At 40.5% G+C, this 27,183-nt stretch overlaps 1 protein-coding gene across 1 annotated transcript in view; it reads left to right on the forward strand.

Moving 5' to 3' along the window:
- The first annotated feature begins 5,914 nt into the window (after positions 1–5,914).
- Positions 5,915–27,183, forward strand: part of MAST4 (microtubule associated serine/threonine kinase family member 4) — a 277,346-nt gene continuing 256,077 nt past the window's right edge. Inside the window, exon 1 of the mRNA XM_066181232.1 lies at positions 5,915–6,151. Coding sequence (XP_066037329.1) covers positions 5,930–6,151 — 222 coding nt within the window. The 5' untranslated portion in view covers positions 5,915–5,929. The remainder of the gene's footprint in view (positions 6,152–27,183) is intronic.

A 27,183-nucleotide genomic window follows, 5' to 3' on the forward strand; every position in this document is an offset into this window, starting at 1 on the left:
AGGAAAGTCCAATACTCTGGGAGTTTGGAAAAAAGCATAATTTCTGAAGATGCAGAAATTCCATCTTGTTGAGGTAAACATTAAAACATGGTTCGTGAGTGTTAAAAACAATGATCAGAATACACCACAGGATGCATGGTTTAAATTATATTTAGCAGTCCACACCTGTCTATGCCTCCCAGACCATGAGGCTGGCAACATAATCACAGTGCAATTCTCAGAGCTCCTCCCTTCTCCTTACTTATCTATAGCTGGAGTTTTGGTTATCTTCAATTCCCATCCTGAATCACACACACACACAATCACCAGGTTGGAAGAGACATTCAAGATCATTGAGTCCAACCCACCCCTAACACCTCAACTAAACCATGGCACTGAGTGCCACATCCAGTCTGTTTTTAAACACAGTGATGGTGACTCCACCACCTCCCTGGGCACACAATTCCAGTACTTTATCACTCTTCCGCTAAAAAACTTTTTCCTAATATCCAACCTGTATTTCCCTTGGTGCAACTTAAGACTGTGTCCTCTCTAGACCATCTCTTCCTGCCCATCTGATATTCGTAAGACTGGTCTTTATAGCACTCATGACTGGGTGCTAGGATACTGTCATGATAAACTGGGAAATTAGCATCTTTCTACTTCTCTAGTTACAGCACTCTGAAGCAAGAGTGATAATCTTTGTTAAAATATGCGAAGCTACAGTTTTCTCATAATTTTATGAGAGTCATAGCACTGACCTTGAATAAAGCAGAATTTGTGGAAAGAGGTCTTAGAACGAGTAACCTTCCTGTTGTACGCCAGCTGGTAACAGGGTTGTGCCATGTTCTTACTGCAGTTCCCTGCTGTTTGCATGTAACTATATATCCTTGATACACAGATGTGAAGGTGAGAGAGAAATTATGGAAGGTTCCTTGCTCATGGGTAATCCATCAAAAAACTGAGCACCTCTGCCAGCAGACTGGTGCAGAAACTCCACTCAACATGCTGGCAGTACACTTCTGTATCTGAAGTCATATTAAAACAGCTTAACATAGATTTGTCCCTTACAGCACATAGATTCACAGCCTCCCTGAATCTGCCTGAAACTGTGGGCAGGCTTCTGATGTTTAGTCATAGTGGTACAACCCCAAAGCAATGCCTTGAGGGAAACCTGATGAGGGGATCACTGAGTTGTGCTTCCGTGCTTCCCTGTGTTCCAGTACAGCCTTCCAATGCTCTGTGATATCTACTGTGTTGAGCAGCATTTATTTATTTTTTAATATACTGAAGGTATCAGAAATGTGAATGTCAGACAGTAAACAAAACAGTGGTTTTGTCTAAGCGTGATTTTCTGCAGGTCTTGTGACAGCGATTCATGCAGTGCTCATGCAGGTCCTCAAGTGCCAGTAATCTGGGAAAAGTGTCTTTAGCAATTACACTGTTTAGTCCAGATCACGTCACCTCTAGCTGTCAAGATGGTGACACTACTTGGTCTTGATAAAGGCACCTGCAGCAGGTGGAGGCCTACACTAGTTGTGTTTACTTCTCTGGCAAAGACATTTTACATCTAGTAACATATTCAATTAAAAGGTAAAATATTTTATTTTTTCTCAGTTTTATTACATGTTCCACAGATTTGAATGTAGCATTTCTGTTCATGCAAATGCCTATTGTTGCAACGATTTACAATGTAGCATGACTAGCTTATTAATGCCTTTTGAGATGATCTGAATCTAATCAGCATGTTCAAATGCCCTTGTTTCATGCTCTGCAAGTGCTACGGAAAGTAAATTGTGCCTCACGTTCGTTGTCAAAAAGGCTTTTTAATGGTAAGAGAGAGAGTCTCAGAATTGATTCTCTTAGGGAGGTACAAAGCGGATTCTTCATACTCTGAAGTATTCTAAGCCCTAAGGAGATTTTCAGAGATAAAAAGTAGGGATCTCCAAACTATGCTGTATGTTTGGTGGTACCTGCCCCAGTCCAGAGATGAGAGTTGTCCTTACACATGTTTTTATTCTCTTCCAGCCTACCACTGCTGTTTGTGTTGGTGAGTATTCCTGCCATTAACATCAGTGAGTTGAACCCCACCAAATGAAAGTTTCTGGATTCCTGATCTTGGATATTGCTTGAGAGTGAATATGTAGCAATAAAACACATCACATAAAAACTGAGTGTCATCTTTATGACCCTGTAACACGCATTCTCAATATATCAGGATTCCCAAGAAAAAGAACTCTGATTAGAGAATTTACTGCTAGAACTGAACGAGTTCCTGTTTGCCCATTTTTTGCTAGTACTTCAGGTAGGCAGCTTTGCTTCTTTTTCAGAGAAAAAAAAACGGCAGAAAGGAAGGAAGGCATTAATGAAACATTTATATACCTCCAGTGCAAAAGTCTAGAATTAAATATTGAAAGGCCTATTCGTATTACAATCTGCATCCAGGATTGGCACTAATTGGCAATGCTGTTGGCAGTCTCAACGGGGAGGGCAAGAACTGAGTAAGCATGGAGACTTATTCATCCAAAGAAGTGGTTCTTCCAGGTCAGGTTTAAAGCACATTTACGATGCAGAAAGGGAAGCACAGCGCTGTTGTTGCTGATAGTGTAACTGTCTTATTTGGAGAGCGTTGCATTTGCCAGGTTTGTTTTGCCTAGGGATTTTCTTAGGTGCTAACCCCACTGTCAGTATATTTTGAAAACTGTTTCTTTCCAGAGGTAGACTTTTGTCTAAATATTCAAAATCAAAGAGGAAGAAGAATATTCTAAGCAGTATAAAAGAGAATTTGATGGAACATTGCCTAGTTCAAAAAGGCAATGATTTGAAGGCAACTGATGTCATGGAACTGATGCAGTAGCTACTATAGAGCTCTATTTTTTGTTTTTGACTCATTAAAGCTGTAAAATGGGACAGATGTTTGACCTGCTGAAACCATTGTCCCACCTTTTAATTTTTTTTCATGAGCTTCACAGTCTTTCTCTCTGACTTCTCTGGGTTATTCAATACACTGCTGCAATGTTTACTTTTTCTGCCTGTCATTTTGACAACGTACCTGCTCCTTTGATTCCCCACTATCACTTCTTGGTAAAGATCCTGATCTTTAGGATCAGTTACAAAGCCAATCATTATATTCTTATTTGTCTTTTCATGCTGTCTCATGTACAGCTATTATCTGCTGATTTTATTTCTCTATACCTCTTCATGCCTTTTTCCAGTGTTTCCCCTATACCTTGTTACCTTGCGCCAAACTTGTCAATAAATCTGTTAGCCTATCATTCTTTCAGTCCTTCAAGACCACACTGAGTGTAAAAATTTCCCAAGCATTAACAAAAGGGTATATAATCAGGAAGTTCTGAGACATTTTATTTGTTCTCCTGTATTTTGTTTTCAGTTAACTGGCATGAGAGCAGTGAATACTGCACATTTTCAATAGCTGTAACCACACAGAGTAGGTGACTGCTGTGTGTACTGGGGGGAGGACAGAAAGGAATATTGAGCAGACCAGGGAATGGCTGCTTGAAAATGTACTGGTGGAAAGAACTGTGTAAATGGGTGAATGTATCCAAAACTGAGCCAGCCACCTCTAATAGCTGACATCAGTCCACTCTACACCCTTCTCTCTATACTCTCCACCAAATGAGTGCAATACGTGACAGGAGGTGCTCAAAGCTTATTAAATATGGACTTCTTCTCAACAAATGTTTTCAAAATTAGCTTCTCAAGTCATGCCAGATATTCAGTGTTTTGCTACAAAGTACCTCACTGATTTGTGATGGGGATGTGCAAGCAACAGTGCTTTTCCCAGGATGGAAAATGATGTAAGCTTCTATCTTTGCTGCTTTTAGCTTTAGCTTCCTTTTAGCTACTATAGGCAACATAGCATCCCTCTTCTGTTCGTGTAAGATAATGTTAGCAGAGCATGTGATCTGACATAGTCTAGAGGCCAGAGCAGAATAATACTGTCACTTGTCTTCTGTAACTCTGGGGTGATATAATAAATTTTGAGTGCCTTCTTAGATTTCAATTTATGGCATAAATTAGAGCAATTCAGTGACTATTCTAATGTATTCCTTGCTGCCCCCAGATTACAGGGGCTGTTCTGGCAGCTGATAATAACTGAAGTGTAGAAGTGCTTTGGCTAAGCTCTATTTTTTCCCAGTCTCATCTCTGGCAGCAAGAGAAAGAAATGACAGAAACCTGCAGCATTGCTTTTCACCACCTGGCAATTTTCTTATATATTGTGAAGAATAGGTAGGAAATTAAGCAAGTTGTTCTGCTATGACAATGACACTAAACCTGAGGCAGATTCTGACAGAAAAAGGTTTATCTTTAAAATCAAGGACTCAAGAACTATGAATAAGTCCAGGTTTTGGAGATAGAAAAACTTATGTGCAGAATGTGGAGTACCAAGGAGGAACTCTTTTCACTGTTTAGTTAAAATTATTAGAGTTAGGTTTGGAGCAGCATATGTGTGTAATTCATTTAGCCAAAATCAGTTTTATCCTGTGTGTATATATCTCATATTTCCTTATCATTAAATGTTGGTATAGGCAAATTTCTGGGTCAAATTCTGTCCCTAGTGACTCTTAAAATCCTCTTCCACAATAAATTAACTTTCAAAGGTCTGATCTAAATACTGATAAGAAACCACAAAGAACTATCAGCATTGTTACAATCTAATATCCAGTATCAAAAGCTTGCTCTAAACAGAGAAGAACTGGGATTTGGAGAATTTTTTATCACTGTTTTTCCTTCCACTAGTAATCTGATGACCCATATAATAATAGTAAATAACAATAATAATAATAATAATAATAATAGGTTTATTTTTTTCATTTACCATCTGGGCGTACTGGATAAACTGATGAAATTAGAAATCTGAAATCTTGCACTGTGGTTCCTATTTTTATCAACTATGTACTGTGATAATCAGAGCACATCAATAACTGGTCTGTGCTCACATTTCTGTGGGACTTTCTTCACTGCAAAAGCTCTAAATCTGTTTTGATTTCACAATTGGATTAGCCTGGGATCCAGGCATAATCAAATAAGGCCCTGGTATACATTATTGTATATTTATATATACTATTAGCACACCAGATGAAGACCTATGTTATCAGGAAAGAAAAAAAAGGAGAATTTTTTTCAAAATAATATCTAAAAAATATTTTAAAAATTGACAGCGGAACTGGGTTTAAAAGCCATTTAGGTCCTAAAAGATGAAGGAGCTGTCCAGGAAGATTCGCAAAAGATTTCAGGTGCCTAACTTTCGTCATCTGCTTTGGTTTCAACGATTGAAAGCTTGGTCACAAATCCCAATGTTGATGCCCGTTTCAACGTCAAACACGAAAAGGGACTTTTGTTTGCTGCAAGATCTCAACTAGCCGTCTGTAGCCTTCTACTGAATGGTACGAAGACGGCAAAACTGCAGCCACAAACTGCTGGTGGCTCCGTTTTAGAGGAAGTGAGGGGCGCAGAAAACCCTTATAAAATGTAAGATAGCTGCTCTTACTTAAACCCGTGACATCGTCGGGAGCGGAGCGCGTCTCGCTGCGCCCACGCCGAGCCGATCCCGGTCTGCCCTGCAGACCCCGCTGCCTCTCGGGCGTCAGGACCGGGCTGTCAGGGCTCCGCCAGCCGCGGGACCCCAAGCTTTACCTCCGGCCTCCTTCCGCGGCGGGCGGCGGCTTCCCCGGCACGGGAGACCCAGCCCCACTACCTGCCGCCCTCCCGCCGCGCTCCGCCGCTCCAGGCCCGCCCTCCGCGCCGCTGGCTCCGCCCGGCCCGGCCCGCCCCGCCCCGCCCGCCCGCAGGCGCCGCCCGGAGCGCGGTGCCTGGCCCGGCCCGGCCCGGGAGCGCCGCTGCCGCTGCCGCGCTGCGCTCTGCGGGGCCGGGGAGCGGGGCTGCCGGCGGCAGGGCATGCGGGCGGCGCGGCTCTGAGCTCCCGGCCATGGCGGAGAAAGTTTCGGCGGCTTCGGAGGGGGCGCGGGGCGCCGGCCACGTCGGCTCCTCTTGCTCCGGCTCCTCCTCCGGCTCGGAAACTCTCTCCGAGGAGGGAGAGCCCGGCGGCAGGGCGGCGACGGCCCCCGGCGGGGCGACGGCTTCGCCGGAGCGGGCGATCCCCGGCGGGGGAGCGGAGGACGACGCCTCGCTGGAGGAGCGGGATGAGGAGGTGCGCGGGGCCGGGGCGGCGGCGGCTCCTCCCGCCCCTTTGCCCCGGGGCCGTGGCGGGGTGCGAGGCGGAGGGGAACCCGCGGCGGGAGCGGCTCCGTGCCCACCTGGGGACAGCCCCTTGTCCCCGGCTGAACCCGAGACCGTCGTGTTTCTGCTCTGCCGGCTCTAACCCTCTGGCTGGCTGCCGATAATTGAGAGTTGGGGGGGTTTATGTGGAGAGGGAATTTTTTTGGTTTGTTTGTTTAAGGTAAGCTTAGTTGGTGTGGGTTTTTTTTTTTTTTTTAATTATTTTTTTTTTTTTCCCCCCGAGCGTGCCACCTTCGGAAAGCGTTGCTCCAAAGCAAACTCTGTAGTGCCAGAAGGAAGTGATGGGCAAGCCCTCACGCTACAGTAATCCTCTGGTGAGAGCTTATGACAGGCTCTGGATCATAGAGGAGCTCTGTGGGTGATGGATCCATAGCGTGATACGCGGATACGCGAGTTGTTCCTCTCCCTCTCGTGGTCTATACCTGCTGCTGTACACTCTTTAGACAAAACAACCACCCCATAGTGTAAAAGGGCCTTTTAGGGTCTTGAGACGGATTTTTAAAAATTATTTCAGTTATTTCTTGTTGCATGATTCACACTCCTTAAATCTGTTTCAGGCCATGACCCCAGCCAAGTGCATTGTTCTGTCTGACTGCTGCTTTACTTTGCTTCGGTGTATCATCTCGTGTGCCTTACTTACGACCTTTCGGTGTTGTGGTTAACTTTTTAATTTGCTCTTAGGTAGTGTTTCTTCTGTGCCTTTATGCAGCTGGATGTGCAAAGGTTTTGTTGAGAAACCTTGCATTTCTAGAGAGTAAGTTATTTTCGACTAGTTGAGCTGTGGTTGTCAGGAATGTTTCCCTCTGCAGTAATGGCTATTTATGTAGCTTCTGTTTTTCCTTTTTTCCCCGATGCATCCTGTTAAATTGATACAGCTGTAAAACAGCACGATGAATTTGAACTAAACATACCTTTCTGTATCCCCCTCCTTTTTTTTTTTTTTTTAATACTCAAACTCAGACCTGGTTCCTTCCTTCTTTCAACTGCATGAGCCCCCAAAGAGTGGAATGTATTTGCAGCGAAATGCGTTTATGACAGGAGTAGAAGGAACGTGGATATATCCATTTTTTAAAATATATATAGCTGTAAACTTGCTTTTTTCACTGAACTGAGTAGGAGCTCCGTAGCTGCTGTTAGCATGGAGCGCACTGCTAGGTGATTAAGATATATCCTGCTTCTCGGCAGGAATGGTACGTGTGGGATTTGGGCTATGCTTACCACAATTATGTGGTGTCTAGATGGTTTAGTGCTCAGTTGGTAAGGCTGCATAGTACTGTGTAGAAATACACAAAGTCTGTTCAGTTAGCTGAACTCGGAGCTGCTGGCAGACCAGTGAATTTCTGGTAAAGGCTTGTTATTTCTGTGTGTGCTTTGGAGATAAATTACAGGCATCTTTTGAGTTGACAGTATAGAGAAGGTAAGCCCAAAAATAACTCAGCATTGCAATTATGGAATTCTGAAATTCTCTAAGGGCAATCTGATATTTCACCTTCTGTTAGTGCTAGAAGATAGCAACATAAACTCAAGTTAGTGTTGTGGGAGAGTTTGCTTAGAATATGCAGCCTTATTCTGTCCCCTTTGTTCCCCTCTGATAGATTTCTTTAGTACCTGAACAGACTTTTTTTTTGTGCTTTGATTTCGCCCATCCTTCCATTTTGCTGTAGCCAGTGTTTGCAGCTGAATTTCTGCCTACCTGCAGAAACACCTGGCAAATCCACCTGCATAATAACTTTTTTTTTGTTTTGTTTTGTTTTTGTTTTTTTTGGTGCAAAGACACCACAGTGCATTAGAGTGCAGATATTAATTTAAAACTGAGAGGGCATCTATTACAGAAATCCCTAAGGACAGTGGAAAAAAGCAAGGCTGAGGTCCAAGATGTACACACAGATGATTTCAGCCTTTCTTTATGTGCCACCTGCTGAAAGTGTCCCATTGAGAGAAGTGCTTGAAGATACTGTTTTCACACTGACATCCTATTTAATTACTGTCAAATAATGAAAATGTTGATGTTCTCTGGGATTTTCTGTTACCGAGTTTTTTTAGTTATATGGATCCCCAGTGTTTGATCCTGTGCTTGCAGGTTTCATTTCTCCTCTTGTCCTGTCCTTGTTCCTGTTGCCAGCATAGCAGAATTGAATCTGTTGTCACAGCTGTTCACTATCCTTCAGACAGCAGTGAAACAGATTGTCCTGCTACCTCTATTTCTGCTTTAGCTGTCAGTAAATTCTTTTAAGTCATGACATATAAAATATTTCCAAATGAAATAAATGGATAGTTAGAAAACATGTAGGTTTCCCCATATGCATTACCATTTCATGTGGTATTTCAGTGGAACTATTTCTTCTTCTGTGATGTTTTGTAAGACATCCTTGACAACTTGAACCTTGTCTCCTCCAGGATTTCTTTAGACTAAACAGCCCTAGTGTCTTTCATCTTCCCCTGCAGAATGTGTTTCCTGACATCTGATCATTCTCATTGCTGTCCTGTGTACTCATTCCAGCTGGTCACATCTGTCTTGAAGCACGATGTCAAAAAACAGGATGTCATACTCAGATTTACACCTTGCCAGATCTTCTAGAACAGGGATTATTTCAGAGGTCTCTCAAGCACCGTTGTTTTTTACGTAGCCCAGATAGTTAATTTGCAGTTTGTGGTCCATTATGAGTTTTATGTCTTCTCTGGAAGAATGATATTAACACTTCTACTCTCCCAAAAAGTGGTTTGTCTCCCCACATCAGTGAAGAAAGCTTAGTGCTGCTGTCCGGAGTAGGTCAGCTTCTTTTATGTTCAGAAATGAGACTGTAGAATTGAAAGCATGATAACTCCTCTTCTGAGTATTGTGTCTGAAGGAGTTAAGTCCTGCAGGAAAACGGGGAAGGAAAGGGTGGGAAGAGATGGTACATCACTTTTTTTTTTCTTCCCTGTTGTCATTGCTTCATCCTACAGTTGCATGAACTTCACCTTAAAAAGAAAACAAAGCCAAACACAAATTACCGGATGAAAAGCAATCTCTCCGTTTCATGTAAGCAAGAAAAAAATAATAGTTTACAAGATTACAGTCATCAGTTTCTGAAATGTTTTTGATGTCTTACTTTGAGATCTTAGACATGTGAGAATTAAGTAAGGGTTTAACACCAACATCTGAGAAGTGCTTGGTTTTTGGAACATGTGTGCATTGAAGTGCTGTGGATAGCAAGCAGATAAACACAAATGAATTCAAGCAGATTATTTGGCTGTGCTCCTCTGAGGTGAGTGGCTAACTGCTGACGGCAGGCAGGATGGGATTGCATGGTGAAGGGCACTCAAGGAGAACACTGCATAGATGATGGGTCACTGCATTTCTAATACCATCTGGTTGTTTAGTTTTTTTTATTTTTTCCATATTCTCTTCAGGACTCTCTTTGCTGGAAAGAGTGTTTTCCAGACTATCAAGAGAAGAGTTGAGGCTGGGCAACAGTATGTTTTCTGTTGTACTCTGTCTGCTTCAGCTGCCTCTGAGTGGTCAATACTGAACTGACATTGTGGGGACAGGGATAAATGCAAAAAACTCCAATATTTTCCCCATTTTCCTTTCTGCTCTATTTTTGTCTCCTCTACACTGGTTTTCTTTTTGGCAAAAATGTGACTGTGATGAGGAAACATGGTTTATGAAATTTATTGAGGCAAATGAATGCCAAGTGTCATTGGCTGCAGTAGTTTCTATCATTCAAAATGTTTTACAGGCTTTCAGTTCAGCATAGAATATCCTTTTTTTGATGGTGGTTTTCATCATCCAGTATTTTCATTGGTTAGTATTTTACAGGGGAGGTGGAGGCTCACTTGGTTTAACCTTGTTTCTTAAAAGGAGAATGAAGGCAAGCTATGGTTTCCTTGCTTACGCCAGTATTCTCAAGGATCTGAAGGTTAAATTGTGTATCTTGGAGTTGTCTGTCTTTTCCATCACCTGTCTATAAACCTTGTCACAGTAACTACACATTGCTTACCAAAGCAGAGTAACAAACCAGAAGGGTCAGAGTTCTTTCACAATCATACTTTGCCATATAACACAGCTGTCTGAAATGGATCCGGAAGCTTCTGAACCTGCCAGTGTCTTCTGAATTACCACAGTGAGTTCTCATCATTATTCTAGAGGCTTAAAAAAACTCCCTTAAAACCTAAAACCATTCACAAAAAATAGGAGTCAGTGGGGAAATATGGTATTTTATTCTCAGATAATTCCAGTTCTTGCTCTGTAATTTCCATGTTTGGCACTGAAGTGACTATTTGAGTTTATAAGAATTGAGATGATGAGCAACATGAGAAGATAAGATTCCTCATGAAGAGTGTCCACTGAACTTCGAAGTTGATTGTTCTACGTTTTCCCCTACCATCTAGTTAGTGTGTATTGTGTATTAAAAAAGATACCTCACTGTGCAGAGGGAGTACAAAACCTTTTTAGGTTGTGGCTAATTCTTCTCCTGAATCGGCCTTCTTGCTGTTCATGTTGCAATCTGTTGCAGCTTCATGAGGACTATATGGTGAGAATTAATTACTAGGAAGCTAAGATTTTGTCATTAAGAGCATTCATAGCAAGGTGAGGAGTGTGGTAAAGAAGGTATTGCTCTAGAAAACTGCTCTTTCACACTTTCACACTTTAACATATGCCCACTGGGAAGGTACAGTCCCTTCAGCATTGCAGATTGTGTGCCAACTCTTCACCCCAACAAAATTGTGGTGCAGTTTAGGAGAGGGGTGGAAATCAAAATGCTTTGGGGTAAAATAAGCAGTGTGTGAAGTGATGGCAATGTTTACATTTGCATCTATGTACAATGGAGGTAGTGGTAGTTCTGGCAAAATGTCACTGTGATGTAGCTAGACGTAGTGTTTTTGTTACCTCTTTTCCTTCCTGCTTATCCTGCTGTAGAAGTAACCATGGGACATTCATAGACTGTGTGGGACATACCATAGATTTTTCCTCTAATTGTTTCATGCTTTCTTGTCTCTAACAGTGATGGATTCTTCCCTGTTGTAGCACACCTGAAAGGATAAAGCTAGCTGAAGATGAATAGAGTGTGATCTTTAGTTCATACTAAAGGATAGTGATGCCATTAAAAAATGTATTCTTCTCAGGGTTAAAACGATTGTGGTGGGATTAAATAGAACATCTAGTCTAGAGCACCTGCAAAACTGTTACTGTGTCATGTCAACCAGACTAACAGCATTGCTTTTGGTTTTTTAGATATGTTTGTGGTGAGTTACCTATAAAGTGAAATATTTGACAATTTAAGTGAATAGGACTGTCTCAAGAGTCACGTAAAAGACTCCACTGATTTGCTTTTGGTATGAAAAAGATGTATGTTTGTCTACTACTTTAAACTTTTCCTATTCAGGATAGGCCTTTAAAGGTGAGTGCTGCTGCATACCTTTATTGTCTCAGAAATCCTCTGGGGACATGGAGAGACACATGGTTGAGGGCTTAATTTAAAACAGCCAAAGGCTGCTGCTTGATGTTTGAAAATATCTGTACAGCAGTAATGTTTGCAGCTCTCTGGAACTTATTTTCAGGAATCTGGTGGGTATAAATAAGCCTATAACCAGAACATCTATCTTTCTTCTCACTTAGAATAAGTGAGAAGTGAAGAAGCAGAATCATACATTGAGTTGCATATCTGATTTTTTTTTGCGCTACAACTATTTAGATACTTAAAATTCTTCTGGAAAGAGGTGGGTGAGGAACTGATAATTACAGTCTTCAAAATCTGAACAGTTTGCAAAAATGATTGAGAGGCCCTTTTGCACCCTTTAGATTTTTCAGACTGGTGGACATAGTCCTGAGGCTAATCTTCAGTATCCCTTAGCATCTGTATGTCCAACTGTGAAACCAAATGTAAAGAAATGTCTTTTTTGAAAAGCTGCAGCTCTGTGGAAGGAGTACAGCCTGAATCCAGCATAGTCCTCTGCCTTTGACAGTGTGTTGGCTAGATGTAAGCTGCTTGAGCTAATGTTGGTAAACACACCAAGGTGTGTTGCTCCTGTACTCTGAGGGAGCTCTGTGTGATGGGGCTGCTTTGCTAGCAGTAACAGCTTACGTAAAGTTGAGCTTGTAGAAGGGAATAAGAGAGTCTGACGTCTGGAGGCATAAATTAAAAGCATGGCCAAGCACGGTGTAAATGAGGAGATCCTTGAGCTAGGAAGCTGAGCAGCTAGGTGGCCTTTTTCTGCAACAATTTGTGCAATGGGTTATCTTGCCTCTTGGTTGTGTCACAGATGATGCACTGTGTCCCCCATTCCCAAAGCACAGCTGTGCTCAAAGATTCCATTAATACATATTGAATACATGGTTTCTGATCCCACTGTTTTTGTTACTACCTAGAGCTGGCAAACGTTAACTAGCAATGCTTTTCTGTACAAGGCATGACAAAAAGATTTACCCTTCCTTTAGAGCAAAAGTCTGAAATGCAGAATTAGGGAATTTAGGAATAAGGGGCACAAAGACTGTGGAAAGATTAGTAACAAGAACTGAGTCCCTAAAGTTTTCTATTGAATCTTCCTTCAGTAGTATTGCTCTGACACCAGGCAGGAGTTTTTCTCTTAGATCCATTATGACAAAACAGATGCCTGTTATTAAGAAGTTCACTAATGCAGGGTCTGCCTATTCTGCTGGGTCGGGAACTGACTTGCTCAGGGTTTGTCTTAAGAGAAATACCAGTCTTCTTAACAGCTTCTTTAACAAAGAGGAAGGGAGGAAGAATTTTTTTTTGTTTGTTTCTAGGTTTTGTTTTGGGTTTTTTTGTTGTTTTTTGATGTGCACAGCAGTGTTCTAGCTTATGTTGGGAGCCTCTCTATGTTACGGTATCACCAGCAGTACTGTACTATTGCTAAGATCCTTTAAAAACAGTGATGTGGGCTTGAAATGCTCTTCAGTCTAAAACACACAAGGTCCTACTACCAAATTTTAAAATTCAGCCTTTGGATTTGTCAGGTTTTTTTCAGTTCTTCTCTTCTCCTGATACTGTATAATAGTTGGATGGTATTGGGTTTTAAGCTATATGACTTGAGAGAGACTGGTGCTTAAAGTCATAAAATGCTGGTAGCTCTTTTTTAGTGATTGAGTGAAAGCAAAAAATTGAGGACAAGGTAAAGGTAAGAGACATGGGAATGTGATGGTGAATGAGCTGTGCTTTGAAATCAAGCCAGGAACCTATCTTAGCTTTTGGTTTACTGAGCTAAGTAAGGTTTTACTTACACTTTCCTACCAGAAAGGGATGCCCTCATCAAACTTCCTGTCTGAAAGACTGTCTTGCTCCAGCCAAGGAGCAGTGGGATGAATGCCTTGCCCTCCTGTACAAATGTAACTAAGCTGATGAACTTGCACTGTTCAGAAGTGAGCAATAAGTACCTCAACGGTTAAAGCTTAAGTATTCAGCAGTGTAAACAGCCTGGCTGCCCTAGCCACAGGTTTCTTTACTGAGTAACTTAAATTTCAAGTGGGAACCAGGGATGAAATGCAAGACATTTTTCTTAATGGATAACATGTATAGTCTTGAACTAGAAAAAGAGAATTTTTTTTTTTTTTCCTTTCTGATCAAACAGCTCTGGAAGTGACTTCCAGGAGAAGCAAAAGAACCCAACCACAAAAGAAGCTATGAAAACCCTGTTCCAGAATTACTAAGTGTGTATTAAAATAATTGATTCCAGGATGGGAATGTCTATAGCCAAGGGAGATTCAATGTTGTCTGACAGAGAAGCTTCTGTATAAGATACATTTTGCAGAGGTTTATTTAAACAACTGTGTATATCTGACGATATCTTTTAAATAATAACATAATAATTAATATAATACAGTAATTTAATACTAATATATACAATAATTTAATACTAAAGTATTTTTAATTTTTAGAGGTTGGTGGTTCTATACCAAGTAACAAACTTCTGTTGTGAGGCCATGCCAGTGGGACAGTATAATTAGTTGCACTTGGACTATTAATGATTCCATTGTTTTTTAATAGCCTTTTAGTCCTGAGGAAGAGAGCTGTGGGTGAATGAAGCAGATGAACTACTGCATAAACTGCTAATTTGATTTTCATTGTTACCTCAGGAAACTTTTAGTAGAACATAATAATGCTGTAGCTATGGCTCAGTGGGTGCTTTCATAGTAAAGCAGTTATTTGGGCCATATAACAAAAATGCCTCGGTTGACTTTCATCCTGTGTTTCTGGTTTTGTGCCTAGTACATGGCAGGGAAGGGCAGGGCGAATTGTACCTAATGTGTTTTGTTCTGGGCTGGCTAGCAGAATGGATTATTTACAAAAGGTCACAGGGAAATTCTTAAGCTCAACTGAGTCTTCGTAGCTTTGATGAGTAGCTGGGCTAATGTAAAGCTTCTGGGTGAGTTTTGCTGTCAGTGCTTTCTTCCCCCTTCCTGTTTGTTCAGCTACTGCTGGTGTTAACACATTATCCTGCTGGAGGACACACTCCAAAGTTAAAGATGTAATTGATTTCCTTGGAACAGCTCTGCAGCAAGCAGAGTATTGTATATTGAATTGGCTGTACGTACATTTAGAAAATATGGTTCTAAGTTACAGCTGAAGCAGCAAGGAGATGACCTTGGGCATATCACTTACTTGCCATTGCTGAGCAGTGACCATCATTGTCTTGCTGGAGTTTCATTGAGTTCCTGAGTTTACTGATCCACCAACCATTGGAATTATGGTGTGGGTTCAGGGTTGCTGAGTTCTGCAGAGAGGATATAAATATACTCATATTGAGTATGTGTTTAGGTTGTATGGAGCAACAAAAGGAGTGTTGATGTAGTAGTACTTAGGGACATTTTAGCTTTAGTGGTGCACTTGGCAGGCTGGGTTAGTGGCTAGGCTCGATGATCTTTTCCAACTTCAGTGATTCTAAGGTTCTAGGAAAGAAGATACGAATTAAAGAATATTCCTCCTGGTTTACAATAGTATCACTGTGCTGAATATTACCTTCCCTCCTGGCAACTGTTTTTGTCTCCCCTGATTTGCTTCCACCCAAACTCAGCATACATATTTTTAAGCTTTTGTCAGAGGTAATAACTAGTGACTGAAAATGGTGGCAACTGAAACTTCAAGGGTTACGTTCAGACAGCAGTGGTCCTACAGTTAAAGGAGGGTAAAGATTTTAAAGGAGGAGGAGAGAGATTCTGTAAAGGTGTAATGAGGTACACTAGGGGTAAACATTGTCCATGGCATTCAATAATTTTTATGCTTCTGATAGTATCAGCATTGTGTTAAAAGGACCATTGGACACTAAGTGAAGGAAAAAATACATTAAAAATACGCAAAAACCTAAGGCCATACTATCAGGCACTTTAGGTGTAAGCTTATTTGAGGGTGAAGAAAGGCACATCTGAACATTGGTATGTTGGTAACCACTGAAAGGAGGGAGCTGCAAGCCCTGCTGTTACAGTCTGCATTACCGCACCTGTATGCTGCCCAGGAGAGCAGCTGTGCCAGAAGCTGGCATTATACCTTGTGCACAACAAAGGAATAGCTTCACACTTACACATGCCCTGGTAACTTACAAGCAGGTAGAGACAGGTTTTACAGCAGTGGGAGCTAAAGCACTTTCATTCCAGGTGTACCTTCTCAATAAGACACTCATAAGTAGTATGTTGTTTTGACATTAAATTAGGAAAAAGTAAATTGCAGAAACTGCAGATTACAGATGTTGATATATTAAGTCATAGATCTGTCAGCGAAAAGCAAAGACAGAATTGGAATTAGCAAATTAGACATCTCTGGGGAGCTGGGATTTGCTCCAGGACAAGTTGGGAATGTTTTTCAAAGTATAGGTGTGTTAGTATCTCACCTATATCTAGTTGCAGTTATTGAAATCTTTCTGCTGGTATTATTAAAAACTATTTTAATGCTAGTGATCTTCTAATTAAATTAATGCTTTTCCTTTTATTTTTTTCTTTTGAGAACTTTAATAGGTTGTACTGCAGAAAAGTTGTTTTGACACTAAAACTTCATGGAAGTTTTGACACTAAAGTTTCTGGAAAAAGGATCCTACAGTTGTAGACTTTCTGCAGAAATCTTGTTCCTATGAAACAAATGAGGAAACAGAATGTTACCTTCATAAGCAAGTACCACAAAGCAAGGCAAATAGATTTGTGCTGTGAAATGTTGTTGAGAGCAGTACACGTATGTATTTTGAGGGAAATGACTTCAGATCAACGCTATTCTGATCCCAAGGTGTGATGACCTCATACTCTGCCAGCTGTAGAGGAGCTTAGATATGCTTCGGGGTTTGTTAAAGGGCAGTAGGTCCTTGCTGACTTGAGTATTGATGGTGCTGCCCCCAGATCAGCTACCTAAAGTTCGTGGTTTAAAAAAAGTCTGGCCAAGTTTTTCTAGTAAGTGTTGAGCTTTAGGCAGCAGTTGATGCATGAACTGTTTTTGCTGGATGAGCCTAAGCTGAGTGTGTCTGCAAGAGCTGCAGTTGCAGCTTCAGTGATACTGTAAACATAATCATTTCAGCTGAAATTTCTGAGTGGGTGTGGTGTTTTTCATTAGTCATGAATCCCTCTGTCTTCATTGGCTATTGTTGAGGTAATGTGCTTTGATGAGAGAATTAACATCCTGTTAATCCTCACTGTTTAGGTTTAAATTTGGTAATCCACCTCCAAGAAGTGTTGACTGTCTGAGGGTGTGTTTTCTATCTGCCTTAATTTTTTTGAATAGGAACTTTCTTCCTATGTGTGGTTAGTCTTTGGCAGGGTCTTCCCAGTGTTTAGGTATAGTTGCTTTTAAATAGATTTGCCTGTTTCCTAGGAGACAAAGCAATACCACTTCTGCATGAATTTAATCGATTAACTTGAAGAGGTTATACATACATACATACATAAACAAATGCAGAAAAATACATTACCTTCCCTATACTTATCAGGTGTGGCCAAGTAGAATGGCTTAATCTGTTTTAATTTCTGATGGTACTGCTAACAGATGCCTCCTGCAGTTTGGTTTTGGTGACTGTGCAATGTCTCCATTTGTTTGGAAAGACCAAATAAAGCCAGTTAAGCTGCTTCAATAGAACTGTGGGCAAAAGGTATTTTCATAACAAAAGATTGGTATTTACTCTAGATAGAAAGCTAGAGCCTAAGATTTGAGGACTCCCCTAAAACCACACGGTTTTAATACATGTGCATAGGAGACAGTTGGTCTTCAGTGGATTAAAGATACTTATGTACTTGATGTAGAAATCTTTATAATAAGATCTTTTCTTTAATAGTAGAGAGTGTATATTGACAAACCTTGTATATAAAAATGTAAGATATGGCTGCATTGATTTCCTTTAGTGTTTAGACATTTATGACTGTTTTCTTACTGCAAAATTTCTATAAACACAAGCATATACTTTAAAGATCCAAATAATATGAGTAAAAATATGTGTGTGGAAATTGACTTTGAAGTGTTTTTTTCCTGCAGACATAGCATAAAATAATTCTGCTGTGTGCATTTGCAGGAGACATAGAAGGCAGCCTTCTGAAGTGCTTTGAGTGGTGTAGTATATATTGGTGATTGGTTCAGCACAGCTCCTAAGTGCTTGGTGTTGCAGCACATCACTATATGTGGCTAACCACTGAAGCACTTGGAGAGTTTTTATTATAAGACTTCATCAAAACTGTCATTGTCTTGTTTACTTTATTGTACTCATCATGCATGGTCAGGTATTCTTCCATGTTGGCTCTTAAAGTCAAGTGTTTTTTTGTGATTGTGTGGGCACAAAATAAAAGGTCATGTAAAATATCATGAGGCAAGCTCAATGTTGGATGGAGGTAACACAGGTTAGTTGAGCCTTCATTGCTTGGCTCTCAGTCACATAGATGGAGTGGTGCTAATTTTGAGGCTTTTTAGTATCTGGCTGAAATTATCAAAAGGAATCAAGGATTGTTTTTCTCTCCCCTTTCCTGTCCTGTGCTGTTTGTGAAGGGTGAAGGTGCAGAGTTTGGTCTTGAAGGGTGCAGACCCAGTTTGCTGGAAGTGTCTGTAAAGAAAAATAAAAATCTCTTTTGCCTGGCAAAATGGTGAGCTGTCTGCCTTCCTTGGCTCTCTAAATCTGGAATGGAGGTTTGGGGCTCATGAGCCCCTGTGTAAATCCATTGCTTTTGGTGAGTTTCAGTAAGTGTGTCTTCTCCTGAAGTCCTCTTCAGGTGCTTTCCAGAAGAGCAGTTGTACTGGGCACGGGTGGTCAGGTGCTGGCAGTGGATGGCTGCAGGGGTGTTCTCTGTGAGGAGTAGGGCAAAACTGTGAGGAGGGAGAGAATTGTCATGGAGTGACTCCAGCACCCATTCCCAATCCCCTTCACTGCTTCTGAGGAAAGAGGCAGAGGAGTTGGAAATGAAGAAGTGAAGTTGAGCTTTGAAAAAGCTTTTAATCAGTCTTTGTTTCTCATTAGCCAGTTAATTTCCTCTAGGCTGAACCTGTTTTGCCTATTGTGGCAATTGGTAAGAGATCACTGTTTATGTCTTGAGTTATGAACTTCCCTGTCTTATTTTCTCCTGTGTGTTGCTGAGAGAGTGGCTGGGTCAGTTGGCTGGCAGCTGGCCAAGGCCTCCACAGTCTGTAGCTTATGTGTATATTGCATTTTAAGAACTTGCTAAGAAGGAAATTGTTTGAAAAGTGTTATTACATACATTTAGGTAGGTGTAGCTCCATGCACTTCTAGCTGACACAGGTTGGCAGCTGAAATCTGCTCAGTTTAGAAATACATTTTTTTTCCTTTCCTGAACACAGGGTTTTACAGGTAAATGCATTTAATACTTCAAACATCACCTTTGGAAACTGATTTTGGGCTCTTGGTTACACAGTTGGAAACTTATTTTTTCTCTAAATGTACCTGGTGGTCTGGCTGTGTAATAATGCCAATAAATTAATTCAAACTTACTATTCATAAGAAATCTGCATATCTTATGAATAGTAAAGTTCAAGCAAGATGTCGTCTTGAATGAAGAGCTGTTGGAAGTGGCCATTGATGTTAGTTTCCAAATGAATCCAGTGCTGCCATCAAAAATATGGTTTGGGTCCAAAAATGTATTGTTATTTGAAATAGATATGCAGACATGTAACTGCTTCTTGAAGGGAGAATTGTGCCTTATTTTTTTATGCAGTATCATTTTTAGAACATAACTTAGGTTATGTGTAAAATGTTTTTCTAGCTTCTCTCCTCCACCCCCAAAGTCCCTGAATGTGTTTAGGGAGGTGGGCGTGGCTGTTGGCTGAGTTCTGTAGACCTGAACATAGGTGTGTTCAGGTATGGAACTTGTGCAGCTGTCCCTGTAGCACAGATCCAAGATATGTCTTTCAGTTATCATCATGTAAGAAGAAAAATCTGTCATTTGGAATCTGCTAACATTAGTACTGATACTGATATCATAACACAGAGTGTTGCATTTGTAGTGTCTCCAAAGTGGGTTTACTGTGTGAAAGGGTAAGACTGATTATTTTTTTTTAGGGAGAAGATAATATAGCATCGTTAAGGCAGAATACTTAAATGAGATCTTGAAAAAATGTGATTATCCTTCACAATCTTCCAGTTATTACTACAGCCTCAGTACAGCGTGGTTCACTAGGTAAAAATGTAACTTTGTTTTTTTTCTGCATGGGGATGAGATTACATTGTAAATGAGGTCACCTGAGAGATCTTTAAAAATCAAACCACTGTTCGTAGTGTACCCTTTTATTTCAACAAATCTTTGTGAAAACATGTTGAATTTGTCAGAGGTGGAGATTATAAGTATCTTACGAGTAGGAGTATGTGGCAGGGGAACATAGTATTATTTAAAACTTTTTTTTACAGTAACTTTAGTTTTTTGGAGAAAGATAGCCAAGAAAAAGCCTTTAACATGGCAAAAGCTGAAGGTTTACCTGTTCTGAAGTTAAATTCATTGGTCATCTTATTGTCAAGGATTTGAAACCTTTTTGTCATCTTAAATCAGTCAGCCTCTTTAATTAATATTTGTTTATGAGTTAAAGATTTGAGTTGCGTGTAGGCCAGAATTGTGCTGCAATTTTATACAGATGATTGAGAATGCTGTAACTAATTGGGTTTAAGGTGTTCTGTTCTCTCAACACCTGTGCTCGTAGGAAAGGTACAAGAAAGCCGTCTCCTTTTCCATTGTTCTCTTGATTATAAATTGCCTTTCTGTAGGAGGCAAGGGCAGATTTGAAAGAATTGTTGCAGTGGTGAGTTAAGGGACCTGCAGTGCCGTGCTGGTGTTGAGGTTACCTGTGGTGGTGTGCAGCACACTGGCCTGGGGTTGTCCAGTTTGGTGGCTTGATTGCAATTTTATGTGGCATGATGAATATATGTGGCCATGCACCTGGAGTTGTGATTTGCTGCCTTCATTTTGTTACTCTGTGCCTGGCTTCAGCCTCGAGCCCTTACCAGCATGGCTGATTTATCAGCTGTATTATAGCCCTGGTATAGGTTTAAAACTCTACAGAATTGGTTTTGTAGACATGGCTTTTTTTCTTCCCTTTATTTTTAGTTTGTTTTCTCCACACTAGTTGCTGCTACTTTTATTTTTACTGGGCCACCAGTGCTTGTTTTTTTAGAGGAATTATGTAAACTATTTTTTAAGCAGTAAAATTATTTTAATGAGGCTTCAGTTGCAGAGGTGTGTGTGTTCAGTCGTATGCTGAAGTTGGTTGCCTTTCTTCCAGAGATAATTGTACAGGTGAGCAGTTTTCAGAAATAAAGCAGGGTGTAGCTTGACTATTTAAAAAAAAAGAGGAAAAAGAATAGTTGGCTTATTTGCACTGACCTAATTTAATGATTTCCATGAACACAGCTAGTTATCTGTGATGTCAGTAGCCAGTTCTTACATACATATCCAGAAAGTAGATCACTGAGGGGGAGAAAAACTGATGCTAGCAGACATTTTGCTTTGAAAACTGTTTAGAGCTGTGTGTCTCTGTATTTGTATGAGCAACCTGAAAAAAGGTGAAGCATGGGAATCTGATAAGGGTTGTGGGTTTAGCTTTTTGGGTGCTGTCTGTTTTCGGGGGTTTCTTGATTAATTTTTGGACCTATCTTGGTACTGTGTAATTACTTTCCAGGATGTGGATTAGCATATCACTTCTGTATTAGTCATTTCATCTCCTAAAGAGCTGCCATGCATAGAATTCTTTTCATAAAGGCATTATGCTTCTAGTGAGACCTTGTTCTTTCCCGTTTAGTTTCACAGTCTGAACCAAAACACTTTCTCCCTTCTGCCTAGCAGTGGTTTTGTGGTGTGTAAACCAAGGAGGAATGTATTTATTTTCTGCATTCACTATTCTAGAAGAGGATGATAATTTTTGAATGCAAGTCAGTCAAGTTTTAGTTTCTGGTAACAATGCAGATATTGAAATCCCTGCTGCTGTTTTTTCCTCTGACTACTAATGTCTAATGTTTTCCTCGGTATTAATGTCTAAATGGAACGTCCAAACTTTTTATCATACCAGTAACTGTCTTGATTTGTAAGGAAAAAGTGTTACTGAGAATGAGGATGATGTATAGTAAGAAAGTTTGTTCACTAAAAGCCCACTGTGTGAATGATATTACACTGACTCTAAATAGTGACATTATTGGTCTGCTCCTTCAAGAACCTGCTGAAGTAACCTTTGCTTCTTCTGAGTATCAGTACTCTGGTATAGCTGCCATTTTGGGTTTCAGTTACTGGAAGATTCTTTACTGTTGTCACTGTTTTTTGACTGCAGTAAGAGAAGAGGGGGAAAGATCTGTCCCGTTTTTTGTGACCTAACTGCAGGAGTTCCCAAAATTCACATGTAAGGATTGTTGACTGGATGTTTGTGCAGTGGCCTCAAGACTTTAAGAGGAAAAGGAAAGCTGCACAGTTTCATCTGTTCAAGCTGGTTTTAGGTTGTGGACAAACTTCGGTTATTTGGGATATTGGGCATCTGTCAAGCCAACCACTGAACTGAAGATTTTTCCAGGAACTTCTCTTTTGCATTCCAAAGAGAATACCTGTAAAAGAAGAAGCAGAAAGAAAGAGACTGCTTATAAAATTTCTGAGCTCTGAGATTGATTATGTTGCCAAATTTAGTCTCACTGTTTTAGAAAGTATATTGATGTCCATTGACTAAGCTTTTGCTTTGCTTCCTTGTATTTCTGTTCTCTGCTTGCCCGAACACATTAATTTTCTTTTTCAGCTGTCTTTATTCAGTATCCTTAGATTAAGACTTTGCCAGTGTGTATATCACCTAGGGTTTTGGGTGGTGGCACTTGTTTCCTTATATTATGTTCTTTCCTTCCTTCCTTAAAGGGAAGCTGATGGCTATGTTAATAACCTGCCACGAAAGGACAGCCACCACCTCACTCACCCTCAGTAATAATACCCTTCAGCAGCCCACTGAGGGGCAGTGTCCTTTTCCCCCCACACCTGGGATGTTGGTTAGATTTATTACCAGAAGAAAACCCTGCAATGTCTTTGGACTGTACCAGTCAGTCCAGCACATCCAATGGGTCCTGTCCATGATGCCAGTAAAATGTTACAGCTCACTGCAGAAGGTGAAGGTAACCCAGGTTCTTGTTAATTGATCCCTTAGGGTGGATTAGAGAGAAATGACACTGAATGAGTAATTTGTAAATATACAGTGCTTGTAAATATATATTTGAAGGGTTTATTGTAGAGCAGTTTGATTGCAGAGAAAAACACATAAGTAGGCATTTTATTATTTATAGTAATATACCAACATGAAAGCATTACAGTATGAAAGAACTACAGTATGAAAGCACAAAAACATCACACAAGGATATGCATAAAAGAAGGGAAAAGATAAAGGACAAGAGTGTGAAGATCTCACCACCTGTAGGCCCTGTGCCAACACTTTGTTACTGCAGGGTACTCTTGGTCCTTTGGGTCCCATTGGTTGAAGTGGTGGTTGCAGGCCCGATCAATCAATCGGTGGGCAAAGTCCTGAGGAGGTGTTGGGCAAAAAATAATCCCCATGAAAATCCCTGGAACACAAAATACTTTTGGTTTATGTTCACTCAGGTTGAGGTGGGAATGCTTAGGTACCTCCCCTAGGGCAGGAGCTTAGTGCTGGATGATGTGGTGTTGTGGATCGTGGAGTACTTCAGGAGTCCTTGACACCTTCTAAGATAGCACAGCTGCCCGTCATTCCAGTGTGGTTGAGACCCACTATGGACCATTAACATATATTAACACCCTCAAGCCACAGGGAAATGTCCTGGTATTTCCCCGGGTGAAATAGGGAGAGCCCCACAACCTAGTGGTTTGTGCAGAAGGAGGACAGGTTAGGTTGACAAGAGGTGACATCTGTCTCCATGGGTTCTGGCTCCTATTTCACTCGTAGCCTGTCATTCACTCACTGTCTTATCAGCTTAGGGATTCAGCCATTACACACCCAAAAGCTGACCACCTCCATTTCAACAAACCACCCTGCATGTTCACAAATGGGGAATATTTTGAGTTGTTATTTTGGGTCATTACTTGTTAGCAGTTCAGTCTGTCCATGAATGTATGTGGAAAGCATGTTTCAGCTATTTATCCAATGGGAGTAAGTGGACCGATTTCATATGCACAAGTGGCTAACAGAACAGTGGTATTCCTGGAATAAATCTCTCTTATTTGTTTGCCTCTGGTTAAGTATTCATGTTGTTTCTTGCTTTACCACACATGGGAATTCTTAGAACAGGTGAAAATTTGAAGTCAAAAAGCCCTGGGACAGGTTCCTAACCTACCATTATGTAAACGAGGATGGAGCCAAATTGCAGTGTAAGGGATTTCTCTCGGTAGTCAAGCTACTTTATTGGAGGCACTGTGGGTTGGATTGCCTATCCCTTGGTCAAATGCTGATTGACAAGAAAATTGTAGGTGTTTTCCAGGGTAGACAGGATAGCTAGATTCAGTGAAGTGCAAGAATAAGGAACATCTTTAATCTCTCTTACCTTCACAACAAGTCTGTTGTAAATGCTGCTTAGAAATCCAAGTTCAGGTTTTGGAGAGCTCAAGAATGCATGCAAAAATCCTGGAAGTTGGAAACATGATTAATCTCTGCATAACATCCTATTCTCTTATTTTAAGGTATGTCAGTGTAAATCCTGCTAGAGAGGACTCTTGGGTTTCGCTCTCTCACCTGAGATTCAGGTGGTTAAGAGTTTTTTTGCCTCTGAAAGCCCCGAGTCAGACGCAAGAAAGAAGCGGAGTCTTCAAATTCTTTTTTTCTTGGTTTCTTGCATTGTTATTTCTTACCTTACAATGTTCTCTGTGCCCGGCTGAGATGTTCACAGCTGCTCAGACACAGGATGACTCCCCTGTCCAGGATTCAAACTCTCTTGTACAGATCTCAAACCCTCTTGCTCGGGTCCCAAACCTCTCTGCCGAGGTCTGTGACTTTCCAGGGCGTCCAGAGGGATGCCCTGGACTCCAGCAGAGGACCACTGTAGTGGAGCTTCTCCTGTACAGAGGAAGATGAGCTATAGACAGTGTGCCATTAACATGTCATTAGCCTACCCTCTGACGGTGTTAGTGATGGCCCAGCATGTTCAGGTTGTCACCCCTAGTTAATGGCTTTGGAGGTCATACAGTCTCTACTTGGATACTCATTTTCTCTGTATGTGTGTGTTGCAGGGGTGTTTGATAAACCTGCAGGAATCTGGGCCTGCTTTCCCCTGGCTTCCAGAATAGCTTTCCAAATGAAGGCGGAAAATGTATTACACATAATCTCTTACTGATCTTATTCATCACAGCATCCTACAGACTTAGAAATTTGTGTTCACCTTTCAGACTTCTCCCTTATTAGAGGAGCCATGATCAGGAGCTTCTTTCAGACTTTGTAACATCTTAAATTGAGATGCAGGGATATTGAGTCTGGATATGAGAATCTTGACCATTTGCTTTAGATCAGGTACTGACGGATTATTCAAGTACAGGCATTAGGTTGATACTGGATCAGTGAAGGAATAGCTGATTTTTAAATATTGCAAGGCCTTTAAACTGGAAGATTGTAAACATACATAGACATGGCTGCTGAAAAGGCTTGTCCCATGTGACACTATGAAACAATTTAGGCTGACAAGATTTCAAAGCCTTAATTACTTTCCTTTTATGTTGGGGTAGAAGAATGTCAAGATACCATGGTTAGAATCCCATGATCTGCTTTTTTACAGACAAATGCCAGCAAAGTAACTTTTTAAATATTTGTCTAGATTAATTGGAAGGGCAGAGAAAATAGTTTGATTTCCTGTTCTTACTTTTCCTTCTCTGTTTTGATGATGCACTACACCAAATTGCTATTAAATATTCTAAGCCATTGTACTTGTTGCCATATTGCATCTGCCTGTAAGTAATTTGTTTGATCATTGGGGGCAGGGGTGGAACTACACCTCTGTGCTTTTTTTAATTCCTGAAGTAAATAATTTCAAAGCTGAAGAGTTTCAAGGTATTTTGCTAGTGGCAGGCTTCTCAAACATAACACTGACAATATTAAATTATTCATCTTTTAAAGCCCTAAGAGCCGCCATCAGTAAGACTTCAGTGTTGCAGCTTTAGTTACCTGTTTGGACCTTGATTTTCCACAAGTGCAAGAAAATGAACTTTTTTTTTTTTTTTTCTGGCTTTTTTCCCCTTCCATTGTTGTGCTGTTTTGTATTATGTTGTTGTGAAGTTAAAATTTGATAAAAAGGTTTCTAGGTATTTACCAGAGCATGAGTCACCTGGAGAAGAAGATACATGGGTTTTGGGCACCAAGGAATAGTATAGTCCAGAGTCTAGCATATATGAGGAGGAATCCTACAGGCAGAGTAACCAAATGGAAGTGGACTGGATTGCTTGCATGATGGATTACACTCGATGAACAAAGGCAGGAGGTCTAGGAGTTCATGTTAACAGCAAGTAGTTAAACTCTGTTTTTAAGCTGTGCAGATTTTGAGCTGCAACACTTGAAAATTGGCTTCTCTTGATCTGACAAGTTGAAGTTCATGCTTTGTTGATCTCTCTGCAGCAGCACGTGACACCAGAAATGTCACGACCACTTTGTTAACACATTTATCTTCTTCAGTTAGGAAAAAAATTTGGTATTTCAAGTGGTGCTACCGCACGAATGTGGTCCCCTTCTTTCTTGTTAATGTCAAAAGGTGAATTGGGTATCCTATTTCTCTTTACATTCTTTGTGAACTCTTAATGCTTTGTTAGCTATTACAGTCTTAGATCTAATGATTTAATGCATTACACAGGTGCTTGATATTTAATTTAGGTATGTTTGATATAAAAGAAAGCAATCTATATTCAAAGTTAGATTAGGAGACTGCTTCCCTGTTTAAGTAGCAACTGAATGCATGTGATTTTTTTTTTTTTGATGATGATTTGTTCATAATCATTGTGTGTTTGTCATTCTAATGATGGGAAGGGAGAGAAGACAATTAGAAAAACAGCTACTAAAAAAGAAGCTTACTGAGATTTCTGTGTGGTGAGCCTTAATATCCAGGAGTGGGTAGAATAAACATCAAAGCATCCAATTTTTGTAAAGTATTGCATCTTAGTTGTCTCAGTGACTTCTAATTTGTTTAATCCATGCTATTCCACAGACATCTTGATTCCATGGCTGGCTGCTCCAAAATAGTTGAATGTTTAGTGCATATTTGTGTAACTTGTTTATAAATATATTTATAGGTTAACCATTTAATCTTTAAGCAAATTGTAACTCTACCTTAACAAGCATCCAGCTGTTTTAATTTGATATATTATGATACCCTAAAGAAATAATGCTGCTAAAAATACTGGACAACTCTCAGTTTCTAGTCTAGCAGAGGCTGGGAGCAGTAATTTTTATTTAAAATTATGTCTACTTGACCACTGCCTAGGAGAAAATCTGGTCACAGAAACAGAGAAAATCACTGTAAAATTTTAGGTATTTTGCTTCAAGACAACACTATCAGAAACCTTAGAGAAAGATATCA

Source organism: Chamaea fasciata, unplaced genomic scaffold (genome assembly GCF_029207755.1).
Source record: "Chamaea fasciata isolate MVZ Bird 193981 ecotype frontalis unplaced genomic scaffold, bChaFas1.0.hap1 SCAF_4, whole genome shotgun sequence".
Lineage (NCBI taxonomy): Eukaryota > Metazoa > Chordata > Aves > Passeriformes > Sylviidae > Chamaea > Chamaea fasciata.